Below are 18,919 nucleotides of genomic sequence, written 5' to 3'. Positions count from 1 at the left end.
TGTCACTTTTGTATACATTTTTTTCTTACTCAAAAGGCATTGTCTATGAAAAAAGAAATAACTGTCATAAGGAAAAAATTAATACGAGTACATATTATTTATAAAATATCTGCATATTAAAAAAATACAGATGGCGATGCATCCTGGAAATAATAAATTATTGCAAAATTTTAATTTTCAAATAAATTGTGTGCCTCAGAGCTTTGATTATTGTATTTATATCGCACTTATCGTTCTTGACCAAAATTTGCAGAAATAATTTGAAGATTTTGCTTCACTGCCGAGATATGTACAAGTTTGTTTCTTTAAAAAAGAAGCATGCGAGAGGTCTTTTTATAGCAGTAGAACATTTGTTTAATTCGAAAATATGTGCAGATTGTTTGGCATTAAATGCACAATGAATATCTTTAAATTACAATTATTTAACAAAATAGAATTTATTATATATATTAATATATAGTATCATAATTACAGTTTGTTTTACACTTCATCTATTTAATGTTTTGAAAAATAATATGCCGGAGAAATGGACATTTTCGTGGCGCATCAGGGATATTTTTCTACAAAGGGAACAATTTATGTTATCTTATCAAACTAAATTCAAAACAAATGGTATATATTAAAATAGTGTCAAAAAGTTTCTTGTAAATTTCAATAATTAGATTTTCGATCAAACTAAATTCAAAACAAATGATATATATTGAAATTATTATCAAAATAGTTTCTTGTAAAATTCAATTATTAAATTCTCGATTATTGTTTTGGTATCATTTCCTCTGCAATAGAGATTTACCAAAACGGGTATAAAGTATGTTAATCAAACAATTATAAGACCCAGATTTACATAAAAAAATGTATAATAAAGCTGTATGCCTCCAACCGCAATATCTCTTGAGAAAATCGATTTATACAGTTTAAAGGATTAAAACGGAATGAACCATTGCTCGTAGTTTAACGTTACGTAAATGATATTTTCCGAGTTTTCCTTGTACCGATGTGTTCACTTCGATATTAATTTTTTGTTTAAATCAAGTCGTATTGAGACTGGTTCTAATGATATAAGGCTTAAAATACGATACATTAACTTCAATTTGAGTACCCAAAATGGATGCCGCCAGCAAACGTTCTCGACAACTTTAATAATGCAAATTTAAGTTTTTGCGTTTTCTATTGGACAAGTCACTTCTAAATATCATATACGAGTGCTTGGGTGGGTGTAGTGGTGGTTGGTGTCACCGTGCGGAATGAACCGCGATTTTTTTTTTCTATCCACGCAATGTTGCCATTATCATTTACATTATCATTTATCATATGCTATTTTTATCATCACATCAACCGCGATAGTCTTTATATAAATCTATAGATAGTTACATTTTCCAACACGGCAAAATTTATAAAAAAAAATATTTCTTATTTTCGTGTTTAGATGGCTATCTCCTACCTAGGGATACACATTGTGGATTGCTCAAGGATGGTGTGTAACGGCGATAATTATGTAATTATTTCAGATATTTTTCTTCTTTGTTAATTATAACAGAAAAAAGTTCTTTATCCTTAACATTGACGGAAACCGTTTGAGCAAATTTTCTTTTAAGCATTGTGTTAGGGAAAATATTTGTTTAGCATGTTGCAAATCCCTGATAGAAAGGGAAAAATGAGTTTTGAATTACAAGTCACTGAATGTTCATGGAAATGTGTATGATGTTTATAAATTTAACCAACCTTTATATTGTTTTCCTTTCACAGAATTGTCGCTATGGGGAAATATGTGCAACGTCAGTGAACTGTGTAAATGACGAAAATTGTGTTGACAACTGCTTTCCTTGTAAGTCCATTAATTTTGTTCTATATTATATTTTTCATTTACTTTAAAGACGCTGTAACGCAATTTGTATGGCTTTATATCATAAATCTCATGCTTAAAGGAACATTTATCAATATTGTAAGTTCCAAAAAGCATTATTTGTAAAGATATAACCGAATTTAACATTTCATGTAAATAAATGGAGGTATTTAGAAAAATCTAAAATATAATAAACAAGATCAACGAGGAAAGGCGGCGTTCAATGAACGCAACATACTTCTAAGCCAGTTTTTTCCAATAAAAAATAATGCATAAATTTAGCGATTTATTATAATGTATTTAAACATTTGCTGTACATATTTAATATATTGATATTGTTTTAGAATAGACTTATATACATAAATAAAACTTCACTTTACTGTGTGTTACAACAAACAGGATCTTTAATATTAGTCATTGTATTGGATTTTCTCCATTTGAATTTAAATAGAAGTCAAAATACCACTTTGTTTACATTTTGCTACTTTTGTCATAAATATTTCACATGCAACTCTAATTTCTTAATATGATAAGCGGCACATAGGTTCTAGATCTCTATGTCTTTTATTACAAAATAATAAACAGAGATCTTCATCCGGAGACTGGCGAAAAAGGTCGAAAAGTTGCGATTGTAAATTATACATCACAGCTGTTATAAATATTGATGCTCATGGTGAAAAATATCTTATCACTGATTATAATTTAAATCAAACATATTGGCTTCGGATTCGCTCGCAATAAATTACACGACCAATAACTAATACATATTGTCTAGGACAAAAAAATCATTTATGTTCTTGCTGCTTTTTTTTTGTTTGTTTTTTGTTGTTTTTTTTTTTTTTTTGTTTTTTTTTCCTTTTTTTTTTTTTTTCTTTTTTTGTTTTGTTTTGTTTTTTTTTTTTTATGCCGAAGAGTTTGTTTTTTTTTTTATAACTGCAACAGGTTACAGGAAATATAAACTATTTTGTTGTTTTTTTTGTTGTTTTTATTTTTTGTTTGTTAAATGATCTTTTTTTTTTTTGTTAAATGTGCCTTATGAGCCTTAAAGCTTCAATGATATCATTATTATTGTAATTTATATCATTTATGTCATATAATATGAGTGTTGATGAAAATATTAGTTATTCTATTCTTTTTTTTTTTTTTTTTTTTTTTTTTTTTTTTGCTATCCAGTCTGCTCTTACACAAACTGATGGTTTTTATCTGAGAAAATTCATAATGATTATAGGTACATGCGAAAATGGCGGCACATGCGTTTATACTGTTACAAGTTCAAACAGAGCACAAAATAGACTAGACCAATCTATACGTTCTTGCGTATGTCCCAGTGGGTTTACTGGAATCAATTGCGAAACAGGTATGTAATTTCTATGTTCATTCGATGTTGAATATTAGTCTGAATTATCTGCCCCTAAGTTCTTACACTGTTCACGCTGGGACCCATACTAGATCGAAAGCGATTTCTTCCCCTGACCAGTACAGTATAGCGGTGTGTGACATAGCGGGTCGAATTGCACAGTGGTTTTAATCGTTTTAATCGAACAGCATGGCCATTGCTGAAAGACTTTTAAGTTCCTGGAATGTGAGGCGGAGCTATCACATCAGTCCAGGCAGTTTTAATAGAAGAAATGTGATCGGCAGACAAAACGACGATTTGATAATTAAAAAAAATTATCATCTTTTTATTTTAATGGTGTAGTATTTGGGATAAAGCATACACAGTGTCTCATATTTGAATATGAATATTTCCTATGTTCAGATCGATATAAGAGGTGTAACTGACATCGATCGACCATCCACCAGGTGACAGCAGTTCAGTAATTAAACGATTTGCAGGTTAATTGTCTTTAAAAATATACCACCAGCAGACTGAGTGAAATAAACAAGAAGTATTTCTGTTACATAGAGCATTTAAATTTTAGCAATAGACGAGTGTGCCTCGAATCCATGCCTGCACGGGACATGTGTAGATTTACATGACGCGTTCTTGTGTATTTGCAACCCTGGATGGGAGGGGGTGCAGTGTGACCAAGGTAAAACGTTACTAATTTAGTAAGCAAAAACATGTCGGTGTGTTATAAAGAATGTTTTATGAAAAAATCTTACTGTTTATACAGTATCACTGAAATAAGCCGAATTAAATTGAAAAACAACAACACAAAACAAAAAACGGTGATGTCTTACAAAACAAAGTTGTATATAAGTGGCAATTTTCAAGCTATTCTAAGTTCATTTATATACGTTTTTGCAGCCTTTGTTTCAGATATTGTTAGTTTTCCATTACGAAATGAACAAATTAGTACTCTGTTATCTTTAACTAGACTTATTTTTGAGACGCCAATTATTCTGTAACATGCTTTTTTGTTGACATTCACCAGACATTGATGAATGTTTATCGAACCCATGCGGAGAAAATGGCAACTGCACTGACCTGGAAGATGGGTATGAGTGTGAATGCCCCTTTGCATATACCGGCAACTGCGACTGTATTGACCGTGAGTTGCTTCCCTTTCAATAATATCGGGTGTCAGTATTTTGGTTATTTTGTATAAAGAACATTAAACCAAAGGCGTAAGATGATATGTCTTTTTCATTAACTGAATCAAAAGTACGTTCTGTAAGTTTTCTACGTCTGTCATTTTATATTAAATAGGTGATTTTTAGATTTGTCATCGATAAGTTAATTCGTTTAATGATTTTAGTATTTTGATAATATACGACAGTTAGTTTTTTTTATGAATTACGAGGATTCTGTAAAGGTCATATATAACGATGGTGAGTTTGTACTAGCAGTTGCTGAATACCCTGAGTGAAAGGACCGACCTTTCGTATGCTAGCTGAGTGAAATGACTCGACCTTTCGTAAAAATGACCTGAATTCCGTACGATAGATGAGTAGCTACATGAAAGAATTAAAAGCCCTTGGCAGTATTCAGACAAGCAACAATGTTGAGCTTAAAAACCGAAAATTAACATTTGTCGTTAATGATTTATTTCTTTGTTATTTTACTGTAATAAAGTTTAACCTGATTTATAGCGCTGATGGCGAACCTGGTTTATGGTTACAAGGACGTATACGACTCGAGTGCAGGTTTTGGCGGACAAGCAGAGTTTGCTGTCAACCAGGATTTTAGACCAATTCACATGCGCAAATACTGTCAGCACAGTGCCGACTCGGACTTGACTCCATCCTGGACCATTAAGTTGATCCAGCCATTCCCAATAAGGAGAATTGTTATAACGAACAGATTGGATTGTTGTTGTAAAGTCATTACTTTTCCTTTATGGTTTTATACTGTTATACCGTATACGCCAAACAGATTTTTACAGTATCGATAAACCTTTCAAGAAAATACTTAAGATTTGGTCGGTGTAGAATTAGGTTATCAACGGAAGCCATGAGTAATGTCCCTTTCTTTGGTTTCAAAATAGCTGTGAAATTACTTGTTTTCAGTCCCGTGTCATCAGCTTTGAAATATTGAGCGTTGGAAATAATAGAAATTCGTCAAAAATAACTTCAAATAATTAAAAGAACACATTTAATCGGCACCATTTTTTAACAGAATGATGTCGCTTTATGTGCAGAGAAGATAATTACAGCCTGTTCTACATGTATATTGAAATTATCGATATCCGTCTCATGTTTAAACAATTCGAGTAGGAAATAGTGATGGCCCTTGAATACTGAAATACACCGATGTAGTTTGAGTGATGGTCTTTAATTACTGATATACATCTATGTACATTAGAAAAATAGTCTTTGTTAAATGAAATAAATTCATATAAATTGAAATGATAATGAACAATAACCATTAAATTGTAATAGATTTTTAATGTCTGTGTATAATTTTTCAGCGGACAGGTTAAGAGATCTGACCATTACGGTAGGAACTGATATCTGCGCTATGTATGTTGGTCCCGCCACTGGAATACAGACTCTCACAATCGAGTGTGATACAGATGATTTGGTTGGAGATGAAGTCACCATTACGAAGAATGGAAATGGACTCACTTTGTGCGAAGTCGAAATTTATTCATTTAGATAAACTGGTAGATGACTTCAAAGATGTTTCTAACAATTCTTAAGCAACAAGACTTTGACAACAACCAGCAAAACAAAACATTTGAATCTTTCACAATATTTATTTTCAGTCCATATTTTCTTCCTAACACTTAAGGTGTTTTCAAAATTGATCAGATATAAATAAAGAAATAAAGTAAACAAAGACTTATCAAATGTTCCTATACATAGATGTAGAGGATTTGTTGAGATACAACAGACCCTTATTCGGAGTTTAATCATATGAGCCGCGTCATGACAAAATCAACATGATGGGTTTGCGACCAGCATGGATCCAGACCAGCCTGCGCATCCGCGCAGTCTGATCAGGATCCATGCTGCTCGCTATTAGTTTCTCTACTTGTTATAGGGCTTGTAAGCGAACAGCATGGATCCTGATCAGACTGCGCGAATGCGCAGGCTGGTCTGGATCCAAGCTGGTCGCAAACGCACTATGTTGGTTTTGTCGTGACGCGGGTCATATATTGTGACGATGAATATATAAAACCTATAAAATAAATAATCCAATATGTAAAAAAATGGAAATGAAAATAAAACATCATTCCAACATATCCATATTTAAGATATTTCAAAAAATCAAAGTTAATGAATTCAAAGTTCTTATATATGTAGGTAAGATCATATAAAACCTCACCAGGTGCAACTGGTTGATTTTCTTTTATACACTCAGAGGCACTTATAACCCGACACTTACATTTTTCGGTATCAATTTGTGAACAGATTTTGTTCAACTTTTGAACATACAAAATTCGACATATCATACTTATTTCTTAGAATTTTATTTAAAATGCATAGACAAGAAAATAAGGAAAATAAAAAACACATATAGTACTGCAAAATGAAAAATCACAGAATGACTTAAAATATCGTAACAAAATGAAAAGTCCCTGAAAACCACTAAATCAATATATTGACCAGTATTATTTCTATGTGTGTCCTCCCATGGCTATAACAAAGTGTAAACGCCTGTCTCATGGTTATGACGTAGTTTCTCATGAAGGTTTGGGAATATTATCGCACTCCTGAGTAAGGGCTTCCTCGAGTTCCAGCAACCCCTGCATCACCAGATCTAAACATCACGCTTGTCGGCTGAATTGAACAGGCGTGTAAGAAAACGACCAGAAGCCCCTCGCAATTTGCTGGAACCTGACCAAGCCTTTGTTTAGGAATGGAGAACTGTGAGGCAGAGGTGTTTACTTTGTTATAGCCAATTGGGAGCACATACGAAGTATTAGAAATGGTTAACATATTAACATACAGATTTAGTGAGATTCAGAGACATTTCATTGTTACGATTTTAACAGTCGTTCTTTTCTGTGATTTTTCATTTTACAGTTGTCTATTTGTTATGTTATGTTTTCTATTTTCTTATTCATGAATTTTAAATATAATTCAAAGTAGTAGTAGTAAGTATCATATGGTGAATTTTGTATGGATCAAATTTGAACAAATCGTTCACAAATAACTTATTGATACAGAATATTGTGTCAGGTTATAAGAGCCTCTGAGTGTACTACTGCCATAGAAACGCGGGAAAGAGACCACATTTTGTGGCGCATATTTTCGATCCTGTATCGACTTACATATTGTTTGTTCGACATTTGTATATCTTTTCATTTTATCCGAATGGGTGGTCTTTGATATTTTTACGGTTTATTCAAAAAAGAAAAGTCATTTTTATTATACCGTCAGATGTTGCCAAATTTTAAAGTAGCAGATCTTGTTGAGTTTATATTATATTCTCAGAGACCTACACTCGTTTAATACGAAACGATATTTAGATAAAGGAGAAGATTGTTTTTAAAGCCGTTACAGGATATTATGAAATATGAGCCGCAATCTGGTTGGGTCCGCCCACACTCACGGTCCGCATCGTGCTACGACCAATCTGCGGTCCCGTTCCCGAGTTCCTCTGGTACAAGTATGAAAATTGCCTTATCTACACTCCCTCCTCTTCCTCTCCCCCACCACCACCCCACTAGATTGAAATGACTCTGACATTTTTCTATGAAACTGTCAAACAATAATTTTAGTAATGGTAACCAAATGTAACATTTTTTTTATTGGGTTTTACGTCACATCTACAACAGTATAGGTCATATAGCGACGTTCCAGCTTTACTGGTGGAGAAAGACCTCAGGTGCCCTTCCGTGCATTATTTCAGACACGAACGGGCACCTGAAACATGAATAAATGCTTCCAATATATTAACTTCCTTATAGTGTTTACCTTAAATGTGATATCCCTAGATTAATTTCAATGAAGGGAGATAACCACGGTAAAAGTATTATTAACCAGCTATATATGAGTTGTTTCCCTTAATTTATCTTTTTGATTAACTGCCAAATAGAATTTAATTGAATGTTAAATACTTAGTTTAAACATATATTATTGTGTACATATTATGTACATACATAAAAAATGGACTGTGGTTTTCTAAATTTGAGTCCATGTTATGCCTTCCGCATAGAATGACTTAGTTTTTGCAGTATTGCCTATGTTACATTCAAGGAATTTAAATCACAGGATAAGAAAATAGAATAGTCAATATATTGCTGGACGTCCGTCTTTTTATTTCATTATCTTAAGAGAGTTCATGTTAACTTGTAAAGTTGTTTTAAAGAAAACTATTCGGTTAACTTGCCAGATATTGGAGCTTCTGATGTATTTTGAAAGATTTTTTATGACACTTACAATATTACATAATCTTCTTCCTAATACATACTTTTTAAAATTGATGGACTAAGACACTAACTAAACGTGGACAATTCTGAATATTTTTACCAACATGGCCATGTTACAACATTCAACAAACAAACTTTGCTTTTTGGTTAACATATATATAACCATCAGGTGTGCATTTAACAGTAATGTTGACTTATCATTTTATTTTGTCAAAATTTTGTTTTCCGGGAAAATTATGATATTTTATTTTTAAAGATTTTTTTAATTACAATCAAAACAAAAAAACAAAATACACTTCTTGATTATAACACCACAAACAGTATGTTTTGTCCCAATAATGAGACATGTAAGCTAATATTTTCTTGTATACACAATTATTTAAAAATTATGAGACGCCTGTAAAAAATCCGTACCTATAAAAATATTTGTAAAGGTTCGGGAAACTAATTAATAAAAAAGCAGAATTATAATCAAAAGTTCTATTATGAGTACTATAATTGTTATGATATTATATTAATGTAAATATATTCTGCAATATATAGAGGATATTGAATGAGTGTAAGTTCAATACTGAATTTATTGCTCGAGTTGAATAAAATTATATTATGCGAGCCTCTGGCGAGCATAATATTATTTTATTCAACGCGTGCAATAAATTCAGTATTGAACTTACACTCATTAAATATTCTATTTATCACATACCCTAAATAAAGACCGTTTAAAATGAAATAAGAGTAATTTTTCATTGACGCTAACATTTAGCGCGTCTTTACACTATGTTTGTATAACCCTAATGACGTCATGTCAAAATATGTGCACGGCCGTGCAATACCATTTTTACGGAGTCATAAAATCGGCACGGGTGTGTGATAAAATGTAATATGCACGAAATAAGAAAGGTAACTTAAAAATGCTTCATATCATTCAATAGAGTCTCTACACTATCACGATGTCTCCGAACTGTTTACTTTAGTTGTCAACCCTCAAAAACATGAAAAAATAGTAATAACTTTCATTGGATAATTCTGGCAAATACGAAAGTAGATTTGCTCATTGGTTTCATTTGTGGTTATTGTCAAAATAAATAAAAAAAATAGCCACCCTAAAAGTTCACTTTTAAGCGTGTTTGTTAAGAAAACAAAGCAGACAAGATAATTATTAAAATCATAAAAGAAGAATTTTAAACAAACACGTCAAAAAATTGGCGGCACATGCGTTTATAATATTAGAAGTCCAAACAAAGCAAAAAATAACCAAGACGAAACTATACGTTCTTGCGTATGTCCAAGTGGTTTTAATGGAAACAACTGCGAAACAGGTATGTAATTTCTTTGTACATTCGATGTTAAATATTAGTCTGGATTATCTGCCCCTAAGTTCTAACACGGTTTACGCTGGGAACTAGACTAGGTCGAATGCATACTCTCTAAAGCGATTTCTTACCCTGAACAGTACTGTATGATGTGTGACATAGTGGGTCGAATTGTCCAGTGGTTTAAATCGTGATAATCGAACAGCATGGCCATTGCTGAGAGTGGAATGTGAGGCGGTGCATATTCTATCAGTCCAGCAGTTTTAATTAAAGATATATGATTAGCAGACAAACGACGATTTGATGAAAAAGATCAAACAGTCCTTATCATATCTTGTTATTATAAACAGTATAGTAATTGAGATATTAAAATCATATTTGCATAAAGCATGCACAGTGCCGCATATTTGACTATGAATATTTACTAAGTTCAGTTCGATATAAGAGGTGGAACTGACATCGGTTACCCATCCACCAGGTGACAGCAGTTCAGTAATTAAACGATTTCCACGTTAGGTATCTTTAAAGATATACCACCAACAGAATGAGGAAAATAAACAAGGAGTATTTCTGTTACATATAGCATTTAAATTTCAGCAATAGACGAGTGTGCCTCGAACCCATGCCTGCACGGGACATGTGAAGATTTACATGACGCGTTCTTGTGTATTTGCAACCCTGGATGGGAGGGGGTGCAATGTGACCAAGGTAAAACGTTACTAATTTAGTAAGCAAAAACATGTCGGTGTGTAATAAAGAATGCTTGAAGAAAAATTCTTACTGTTGATACAGTATCACTGAAATAAGCCGAATTAAATTAAAAAAACAACACCAACACCACCACCATAACAACAACAACAACAAAATGGTGTTGTCGTAAAAACAAATTGTATATAAATGGCATTTTCAAGCTATATGTAAGTTCATTTATATGCGTTTTTGCAGCCTTTGTTCTAGATTATGTTAGTTTTTCCATTACGAAACGAACATATTAGTACTCGGTTATCTGAGTCGCCAATTTTTTTGTTACATGTATAATTGGAACATTGTTTTTTGTTTTTCTTTTTTGTTGATATTCACCAGACATTAATGAATGTTCATCTAACCCATGCGGAGAAAATGGTAACTGCACTGACACGGAAAATGGGTATGAGTGTGAATGCCCCTTTGCATATACCGGCAACTGCGACTGTATTGACCGTGAGTTGCTTCCCTTTCATAACATATTGACTATTTTGTATTAAAGAACATGATAACAAGTTATATAAGTAAAAAGATGACATTCTATTTTTTCTGTATCGAAGTTACGTTCTGTAAGATTTCTGCACCGTTCATTTTATATTGAGTAGGCGATGATTAGATTTGTTATTAAGAATTTAATGGTATATTATTTCAATGCATTTTGTATTTTGACAAAACACGGCAATTAATTTTTGCGAGCCACATTTTTTTTAATTACTAGAATACTGTCAAGGTCATAAAATTATGTTGAGTTTGTACTTGCAATGGCTGAAAAATACCCTAACTGAGTGGAATGAACGACCTTTCGTACGCTAGCTAAGTAAAATGGCCCAACCTTTCATACGCTAGCTGAGTAAAATGACCCGACTTTCTTGCGTTAGCAGAGTAAAATGACATGACCTTTCGTACGCTAACTGAGTAAAATTACCCTACCTTTCATACGCTAGCTGAGTAAAGTTACAGACCTTTCGTACGCTAGCTGAATAAAAAGAATGACCTTTCATACGCTAGCTGAGTAAAATTACCCTACCTTTCATACGCTAGCATAGTAAAATGACATGACCTTTCTTGCATTAGCATAGCAAAATGACATGACCTTTCGTACGCTAGCTGAGTAAAATGACCCGACCTTTTGTAAGCTAGCTGAATAAAATGACCTGACGTTTCAATTGTAAGTTGAGTAAAATGACGTGACCTTTCGTACATTAGCTGAGTCAGATGTCCTTAGCGGGAATCGAACAAGCAGCAGTGTTGATCTTGAAAATGGAAATTAATATTTGGCGTCGTAAGTGATTCAATTCTTTGTTATTTTACTGCAATGAAGTTTAATTTGATTTATAGCCTTGATGGCAAACCTGGTTTACGGTTACAAGGACGTATACGACTCGAGTGCAGCTTTGGGCGGACAAGCAGAGTTTGCTGTCAACCAGGATTTTAGACCAATTCACGCCGATCAATACTGTCAGCACAGTGCCGACTCGGACTTGACACCATCCTGGACCATTAAGTTGATCCAGCCATTCCCAATAAGGAGAATTGTTATAACGAACAGAATGGAGTGTTGCTGTAAAGTCATTACTTTTCCTTTATGGTTTGATACTGTTATACCGCATACGCCAAACAGGTTTTTAAATAATCGATAAACCTTTCAAGAACATAATTAAGATTTGGTTGGTGTAGAATAAGGTTATCAACGGAAGCCATGAGTAATGTCCCTTTATGAGTAATGTGCCTTTCTTTGGTTTAGCTGTGAAATTACTTGTTTTCAGTCCCGTGTCATCAGCTGTTGGAAATAATAGAAATTCGTCAAAAATAACCTCAAAAAATAAAAGAACACATTTAATCGGCACCATTTTTAACAGAATGATGTCGCTTCATGTGCAGAGAAGATAATTACAGCCTGTTCTACATGTTTATTGAAATTATCGATATCCATCTCATGTTTTAACAATTCGAGTAGGAAATAGTGATGGCCCTTGAATACTGAAATGCATCGACGTAGTTTTAGTGATGATCCTTAGTTACTGATATACATCTATGTACATTACAAAAATAGTCTTTGATGAATGTAAAAAAATCCATTTGAATTGAAATGATAATGAACAATAACCATTAAATTGTAATAGATTTTTAATGTCTGTGTACATAATTTTTCAGCGGACAGGTTAAGAGATCTGACCATTACGGTAGGAACTGATATCTGCGCTACATATGTTGGTCCCGCCACTGGAATAAAGACTCTCACAATCGACTGTGATTTGGTTGGAGACGAAGTTACCATTACGAAGAATGGACGAACCCTCACTTTGTGCGAAGTCGAAATTTATTCATTTAGATAAACTGGCAGATGACTTCAAAGATGTTTCTAACAATTCTTAAGCAACAAGACTTTGACAACAACCAGCAAAACAAAACCTTTGAATCTTTCACGATATAATATTTTCAGTCCATTTTTCTGTCCATTCCATCCCAACTCATTGCATGTGTATATTTAAATGTCAAGTCTATTCTTTTCTTGCACAAACTAATGTTTGTTATCTAAGAAAGTTCATAATGATTTCAGGTACATGCGAAAATGGCGGCACATGCGTTTATAATATTACAAGTCCAAACAAAGCAAAAAATAACCAAGACGAAACTATACGTTCTTGCGTATGTCCAAGTGGTTTTAATGGAAACAACTGCGAAACAGGTATGTAATTTCTTTGTACATTCGATGTTAAATATTAGTCTGGATTATCTGCCCCTAAGTTCTAACACGGTTTACGCTGGGAACTAGACTAGGTCGAATGCATACTCTCTAAAGCGATTTCTTACCCTGAACAGTACTGTATGATGTGTGACATAGAGGGTCGAATTGTCCAGTGTTTTAAATCGTGATAATCGAACAGCATGGCCATTGCTGAGAGAGTTTTACGTTCCTGGAATGTGAGGCGGTGCATATTCTATCAGTCCAGCAGTTTTAATTAAAGATATATGATAAGCAGACAAACGACGATTTGATGAAAAAGATCAAACAGTCCTTATCATATCTTGTTATTATAAACAGTATAGTAATTGGGATATTAAAATCATATTTGCATAAAGCATGCACAGTGCCGCATATTTGACTATGAATATTTACTATGTTCAGTTCGATATAAGAGGTGGAACTGACATCGGTTACCCATCCACCAGGTGACAGCAGTTCAGTAATTAAACGATTTCCACGTTAAGTTTCTTTAAAATTGTACCACCAGCAGAATGAGGAAAATAAACAAGAAGTATTTCTGTTACATAGAGCATTTCAATTTCAGCAATAGACGAGTGTGCCTCGAACCCATGCCTTCACGGGACATGTGTAGATTTACATGACGCGTTCTTGTGTATTTGCAACCCTGGATGGGAGGGGGTGCAGTGTGACCAAGGTAAAACGTTACTAATTTAGTAAGCAAAAACATGTCGGTGTGTAACAAAGCATGTTTGAAGAAAAATTCTTACTGTTGATACAGTATCACTGAAATAAGCTGAATTAAATTGAAAAACAACAACACAACAGCAATAAATCGGTGGTATATAAATGGCAATTTTCAAGCTATTCTAAGTTTATTTATATATGCGTTTTCGCAGCCTTTGTTTCAGATAATGTTAGTTTTTACATTACGAAACGAACAAATTAGTACTCCGTTATCTGAGTCGCCAATTATTGTGTTACATGTATTTTTATGCTTTTTCTTTTTTGTTGACATTCACCAGACATTGATGAATGTTTATCTAACCCATGCGGAGAAAATGGTAACTGCACTGACCTGGAAAATGAGTATGATTGTGAATGCCCCTTTGCATATGCCGGGAACTGCGACTGTATTGACCGTGAGCTGCTTCCCTTTTATAGCATCACGTCTCAGTATATTGACTTTTTGCGACGGACGCGCGTTCAGGCGCGTTCAGAGCTAAGTCATCTACACATGGGATTTCGTTGGCTACAATCGCGCAATGTGTCCTAAACCAATTAACAGCCCAAGAAATAGTACATGAATTTGATCCTTCAAAACTCCCATACTTTGTCTGGATATCTTAATGTCTTCCATATTTAGCCTTTTCAATTTCAAATTAAGTTATCCAAGTTAAAATATGAACGTATATTATTGATAAAAACGTTGTAGTCCCGTAGTATTATTGCGCAATATGCAAATTACTGCTGAAACGATTTACCGCTGTCGAAAAAGTAGGACAGCAAATTATACTACAATAAAGGTGTAACCTCTGAGTTCCAAGACATTATTAGTAGGAAATAAATATTTCTACATTATACAAAACATTATTATTAACAAATCAAAAGTTTTTCGTGACTCTAGGATAACTCGCGCATTAATAAAAGAAAAACTATTTTCGTGACTCATACCGCGGGTTTAGCTGAATATTCAGCAGTTATTAATATATTAGATACAGTACAATGGCTAGTCTAAATATCTATTTTTGAAAATGCATGTAAGACACTTTACCGCCATGTAGTCTTTCATGGTAAGGAAGTTATAATATCAGTTCTACTTCCGATTCTTGTGGTTTGTTTACATATTTTACTAGGTCATGATATGAGTTAACCTTCGCTATTCTAAAAATAGATTCTGCTTCACCTGTTCTGATTTTTGGACAGGCGATTAGGAAGTACACATTAAACATGTAATTAATAAACCAGCGGATTGTAATGCAATACTTTTAGAAATGCTATACAATTGTAAGAAGTAAACAAGTTGAAAATGGAATTTAGTGTGAAGTTGAAAAGGACAACTAAACACTGTAGTGCTTAAGTGACATTTAAATTAAAATAAAAACGATGTGCTCTGGCCTCTACATCTTTACCTTGTAAATAAAAAAAATCTAAGAAATACACTATTAATTGCTGATGATTTTAACCAATTTTTTTTTTAATGAGACATATCCTAGAGAAATGAAAATACAAATGACTTATATTTTATTGTCTGTATGCCCACTATGATATAACACGAAGCAATTCTAAATAGCATTCTCAAATGTATAATGTATTATGTTTGAAGTTTACTTGCCTGGATTTATTCTAGAAATATTTCGTTGATAGTTTTTTTTTCTATTTACATATCATTTCTTAGAATAAATCGATAAGGACACTGATTTACAAGTTTGACCAGAGTTTTTAGGCATAAATTTCATTCTGTATTTAAGTGCTTGAAAGTAGAAAATCTGAATTATATCAATTCTGGACACAAAATATATTGCTCTACAAATCTCGAACTTGTATGGAACAAATTTTCTCTGTTATATATTTTGTGTTTTGTTTTTGTTTTGTTTTGTTTTTTCTAAAAGAAGCCTTAATGTCTCTCCGGTTGCATGTCCGTCGCATTCAGTGCTGCAGCACTTTGATTATATAACAAAGGTGTAAGTAAAAAGATGACATTCTATTTTTTCTGTTTCGATGTTACGTTCTGTAAGATTTCTGCACCGTTCATTTTATATTTATTAGGCGATGATTAGATTTGTTATTAGGAATTTAATGGTATATTATTTCAATGCATTTTGTATTCTGACAAAACACGACAGTTAATTTTTGCGAGCCACATTTTTTTAATTACTAGGATACTGTAAAGGTCATAAAATTATGTTGAGTTTGTACTTGCAATGGCTGAAAAATACCCTGAGTGGAATGAACGACCTTTCGTAGGCTAGCTAAGTAAAATGACCCGACCTTTTGTGCGCAAGCTGAGTAAAATGACATGACCTTTTGTGCGCTAGCTGAGTAAAATGACCGACCTTTCGTAGGCTAGCTGAGTAAAATGACATGACCTTTCATACGCTAGCTGAGTAAAATGACCGACCTTTCATACACAAGCTGAGTAAAATGACATGACCTTTCGTACGCAAGCTGAGTAAAATGACCGACAATTCGTATTCTAGGTCAGCAAAATGACCCGACCTTTCATTTGTTAGCTGAGTAAAACGACCCGACCGTTCGTGTACAAGCTGAATAAAATGACCTGACCTTTCGTACGCTAGCTGAGTAAAATTACCCATCCTTTCATACGCTAGCTGAGTAAAGTTACAGACCTTTGCACGCTAGCTGAATAAAATAATGACCTTACGTACGCTAACTGAGTAAAATGGCCCAACCTTTCATACACTTACTGAGTAAAATGACCTGACCTTTCGTACAAAAGTTGAGTAAAATAACCCGACCTTTTGTACGCTAGTTGAGAAAAATGGCCCGACCTTTCGTACCCTATCTGAGTAAAATGACCCGACCTTTCTTTAGCTGGCAGAGTTAAATGACCAGACAATTTTTGAACAAAAGCTGAGTAAAATGGCTTATTTTTGTACACTTACTGAGAAAAAATGGCCCGACCTTTCTTAAGCTAGCTGAGTGAAATGAACGATCTTTCGCTGAGTAATTTGACCGACCTTTGGTCCGTCAGCTGAGTAAAATGATCCGACCTTTTGTAAGCTAGCTAATTAAAATGACCTGACTTTTCGTGCATTAGCTGAGGAAAATGTCCTTAGCGGGAATCGAACAAGCAGCAGTGTTTATGTTGAAAATGGAAATTAATATTTGGCGTCGTAAGTGATTCAATTCTTTGTTATTTTGCTGTAATGAAGTTTAATCTGATTTATAGCCCTGATGGCAAACCTGGTTTACGGTTACAAGGACGTATACGACTCGAGTGCAGGTTGGGGCGGACAAGCAGAGTTTGCTGTCAACCAGGATTTTAGACCAATTCACGCCAATCTATACTGTCAGCACAGTGCCACCTCGGACTTGACACCATCCTGGACCATTAAGTTGATCCAGTCATTCCCAATAAGGAGAATTGTTATAACGAACAGAATGGATTGTTGCTGTAAAGTCATTACTTTTCCTTTATGGTTTTATACTGTAAACAGATTTTTACATTATCGATAAACCTTTCAGGACATACTTAAGATTTGGTCGGTGTAGAATTAGGTTATCAACGGAAGCAATGAGTAATGTCCCTTTCTTTGGTTTGAAAATAGCTGTGAAATTACTTGTTTTCAGTCCCGTGTCATCAGCTCTGAAATGTTGAATGTTGGAAATAATAGAAATTCGTCAAAAATAACCTCAAATAATTAAAAGAACACATTTTATCGGCACCATTTTTTAACAGAATGATGTCGCTTTATATGCAGAGAAGATAATTACAGCCTGTTCTACATATATATTGAAATTATCGATATCCGTCTCATGTTTAAACAATTCGAGTAGGAAATAGTGATGGCCCGCGCATGAATACTGAAATACACCGATGTAGTTTGAGTGGTGGTCTTTAATTACTGATATACATCTATAAACATTCGAAAAATAGTCTTTGTTAAATGAAATAAATTCATATAAATTGAAATGATAATGAACAATAACCATTAAATTGTAATAGATTTTTAATGTCTGTGTACATAATTTTTCAGCGGACAGGTTAAGAGATCTGAACATTACGGTAGGAACTGATATCTGCGCTACATATGTTGGTCCCGCCACAGGAATAAGGACTCTCACAATCGAGTGTGATACAGATGATTTGGTTGGAGATGAAGTTACCATTACGAAGAATGGACGAGCCCTCACTTTGTGCGAAGTCGAAATTTATTCATTTAGATAAACTGGCAGATGACTTCAAAGATGTTTCTAACAATTCTTAAGCAACAAGACTTTGACAACAACCAGCAAAACAAAACCTTTGAATCTTTCACGATATAATATTTTCAGTCCATTTTTCTGTCTAACACTGAAGGTGTTTTCAAAATTTATCAAATATAAATAAAGCATTAAAGTAAACAAAGACTTATCAAATGTTGTCATCCATAGATGTAGAGGATTTGTTGCGATACAACATATTCGGAGTTTAATCATATATTGTGATGATGAATATAAAAACCTTTAAAATTAATAATGCTATATGTAGTAAAAACATGAAAATTAAAATTAAACATCATTCCAACATATCATACTTCAGATATTTCATGAAGTTAATGAATTCAGGTAATGTCACAGGGTGAGAAAAATGTGCAACCTGAACCCGAGACCCTCGGAATACCGTACCGCGGCTCTACCGACTGAGCTATCCGGCCGCTTACACATCCTTGCCCCTAAATAGTGAACAGTTCTGAACCGTGACAGTAAGATGATATAAAACCTCAAGTGCAACTGGCTGAACTTCTATTATACCGGTTCACATAACCTGACACTTACATTTTTCGGTATGAATTGGTTATTTGTGAACGAATTTTGTTCATAC

At 33.6% G+C, this 18,919-nt stretch overlaps 3 protein-coding genes across 3 annotated transcripts; all 3 read left to right on the top strand.

The window, feature by feature from the left end:
* Positions 1 to 1,426: 1,426 nt before the first annotated feature.
* On the top strand, positions 1,427 to 6,136 carry LOC132720178 (fibropellin-1-like; the record flags this gene model as incomplete). The annotated part of the gene is given in 7 exon segments (XM_060704220.1): positions 1,427 to 1,495; positions 1,747 to 1,825; positions 3,072 to 3,200; positions 3,766 to 3,876; positions 4,222 to 4,338; positions 4,880 to 5,104; positions 5,698 to 6,136. Coding segments are annotated over 7 exon segments (921 nt in total), but the record flags the coding sequence as incomplete, so codon positions are not given.
* A 729-nt stretch (positions 6,137 to 6,865) lies between these two features.
* Positions 6,866 to 13,000, top strand: LOC132720175 (neurogenic locus notch homolog protein 1-like). Its single transcript, XM_060704218.1, has 5 exons — positions 6,866 to 6,923; positions 10,518 to 10,628; positions 11,004 to 11,120; positions 12,003 to 12,227; positions 12,819 to 13,000. Exons 1-5 carry the CDS (start codon positions 6,866 to 6,868, stop codon positions 12,998 to 13,000), a joined length of 693 nt encoding a protein of 230 aa, XP_060560201.1.
* A 199-nt stretch (positions 13,001 to 13,199) lies between these two features.
* On the top strand, positions 13,200 to 18,382 carry LOC132720179 (protein jagged-2-like). Its single transcript, XM_060704221.1, has 5 exons — positions 13,200 to 13,353; positions 13,958 to 14,068; positions 14,397 to 14,513; positions 17,285 to 17,509; positions 18,093 to 18,382. Exons 1-5 carry the CDS (start codon positions 13,215 to 13,217, stop codon positions 18,281 to 18,283), a joined length of 783 nt encoding a protein of 260 aa, XP_060560204.1. The 5' UTR covers positions 13,200 to 13,214; the 3' UTR covers positions 18,284 to 18,382.
* Positions 18,383 to 18,919: the final 537 nt, after the last annotated feature.

The sequence above is a fragment of the Ruditapes philippinarum genome, unplaced genomic scaffold (assembly GCF_026571515.1).
Source record: "Ruditapes philippinarum isolate M1 unplaced genomic scaffold, ASM2657151v2 ctg9694_1_1_1_1, whole genome shotgun sequence".
In the NCBI taxonomy this organism is placed as follows: domain Eukaryota; kingdom Metazoa; phylum Mollusca; class Bivalvia; order Venerida; family Veneridae; genus Ruditapes; species Ruditapes philippinarum.
This window is presented reverse-complemented; position numbering and strand designations above follow the sequence as displayed.

Bases quoted from the DNA above. Each gene is read 5' to 3' on its own strand.
- LOC132720175 (XM_060704218.1), top strand. From the start codon at position 6,866: ATGGCTATAACAAAGTGTAAACGCCTGTCTCATGGTTATGACGTAGTT. The intron at 6,924-10,517 runs GTTTGGGAATAT...TTTAAATTTCAG, and splicing joins TGACGTAGTTTCTCATGAAG to CAATAGACGAGTGTGCCTCG. The intron at 11,121-12,002 runs GTGAGTTGCTTC...TTTGATTTATAG, and splicing joins CAACTGCGACTGTATTGACC to CCTTGATGGCAAACCTGGTT.
- LOC132720179 (XM_060704221.1), top strand. From the start codon at position 13,215: ATGATTTCAGGTACATGCGAAAATGGCGGCACATGCGTTTATAATATT. The intron at 14,514-17,284 runs GTGAGCTGCTTC...TCTGATTTATAG, and splicing joins GAACTGCGACTGTATTGACC to CCCTGATGGCAAACCTGGTT. The intron at 17,510-18,092 runs GTAAAGTCATTA...ATAATTTTTCAG, and splicing joins GAACAGAATGGATTGTTGCT to CGGACAGGTTAAGAGATCTG.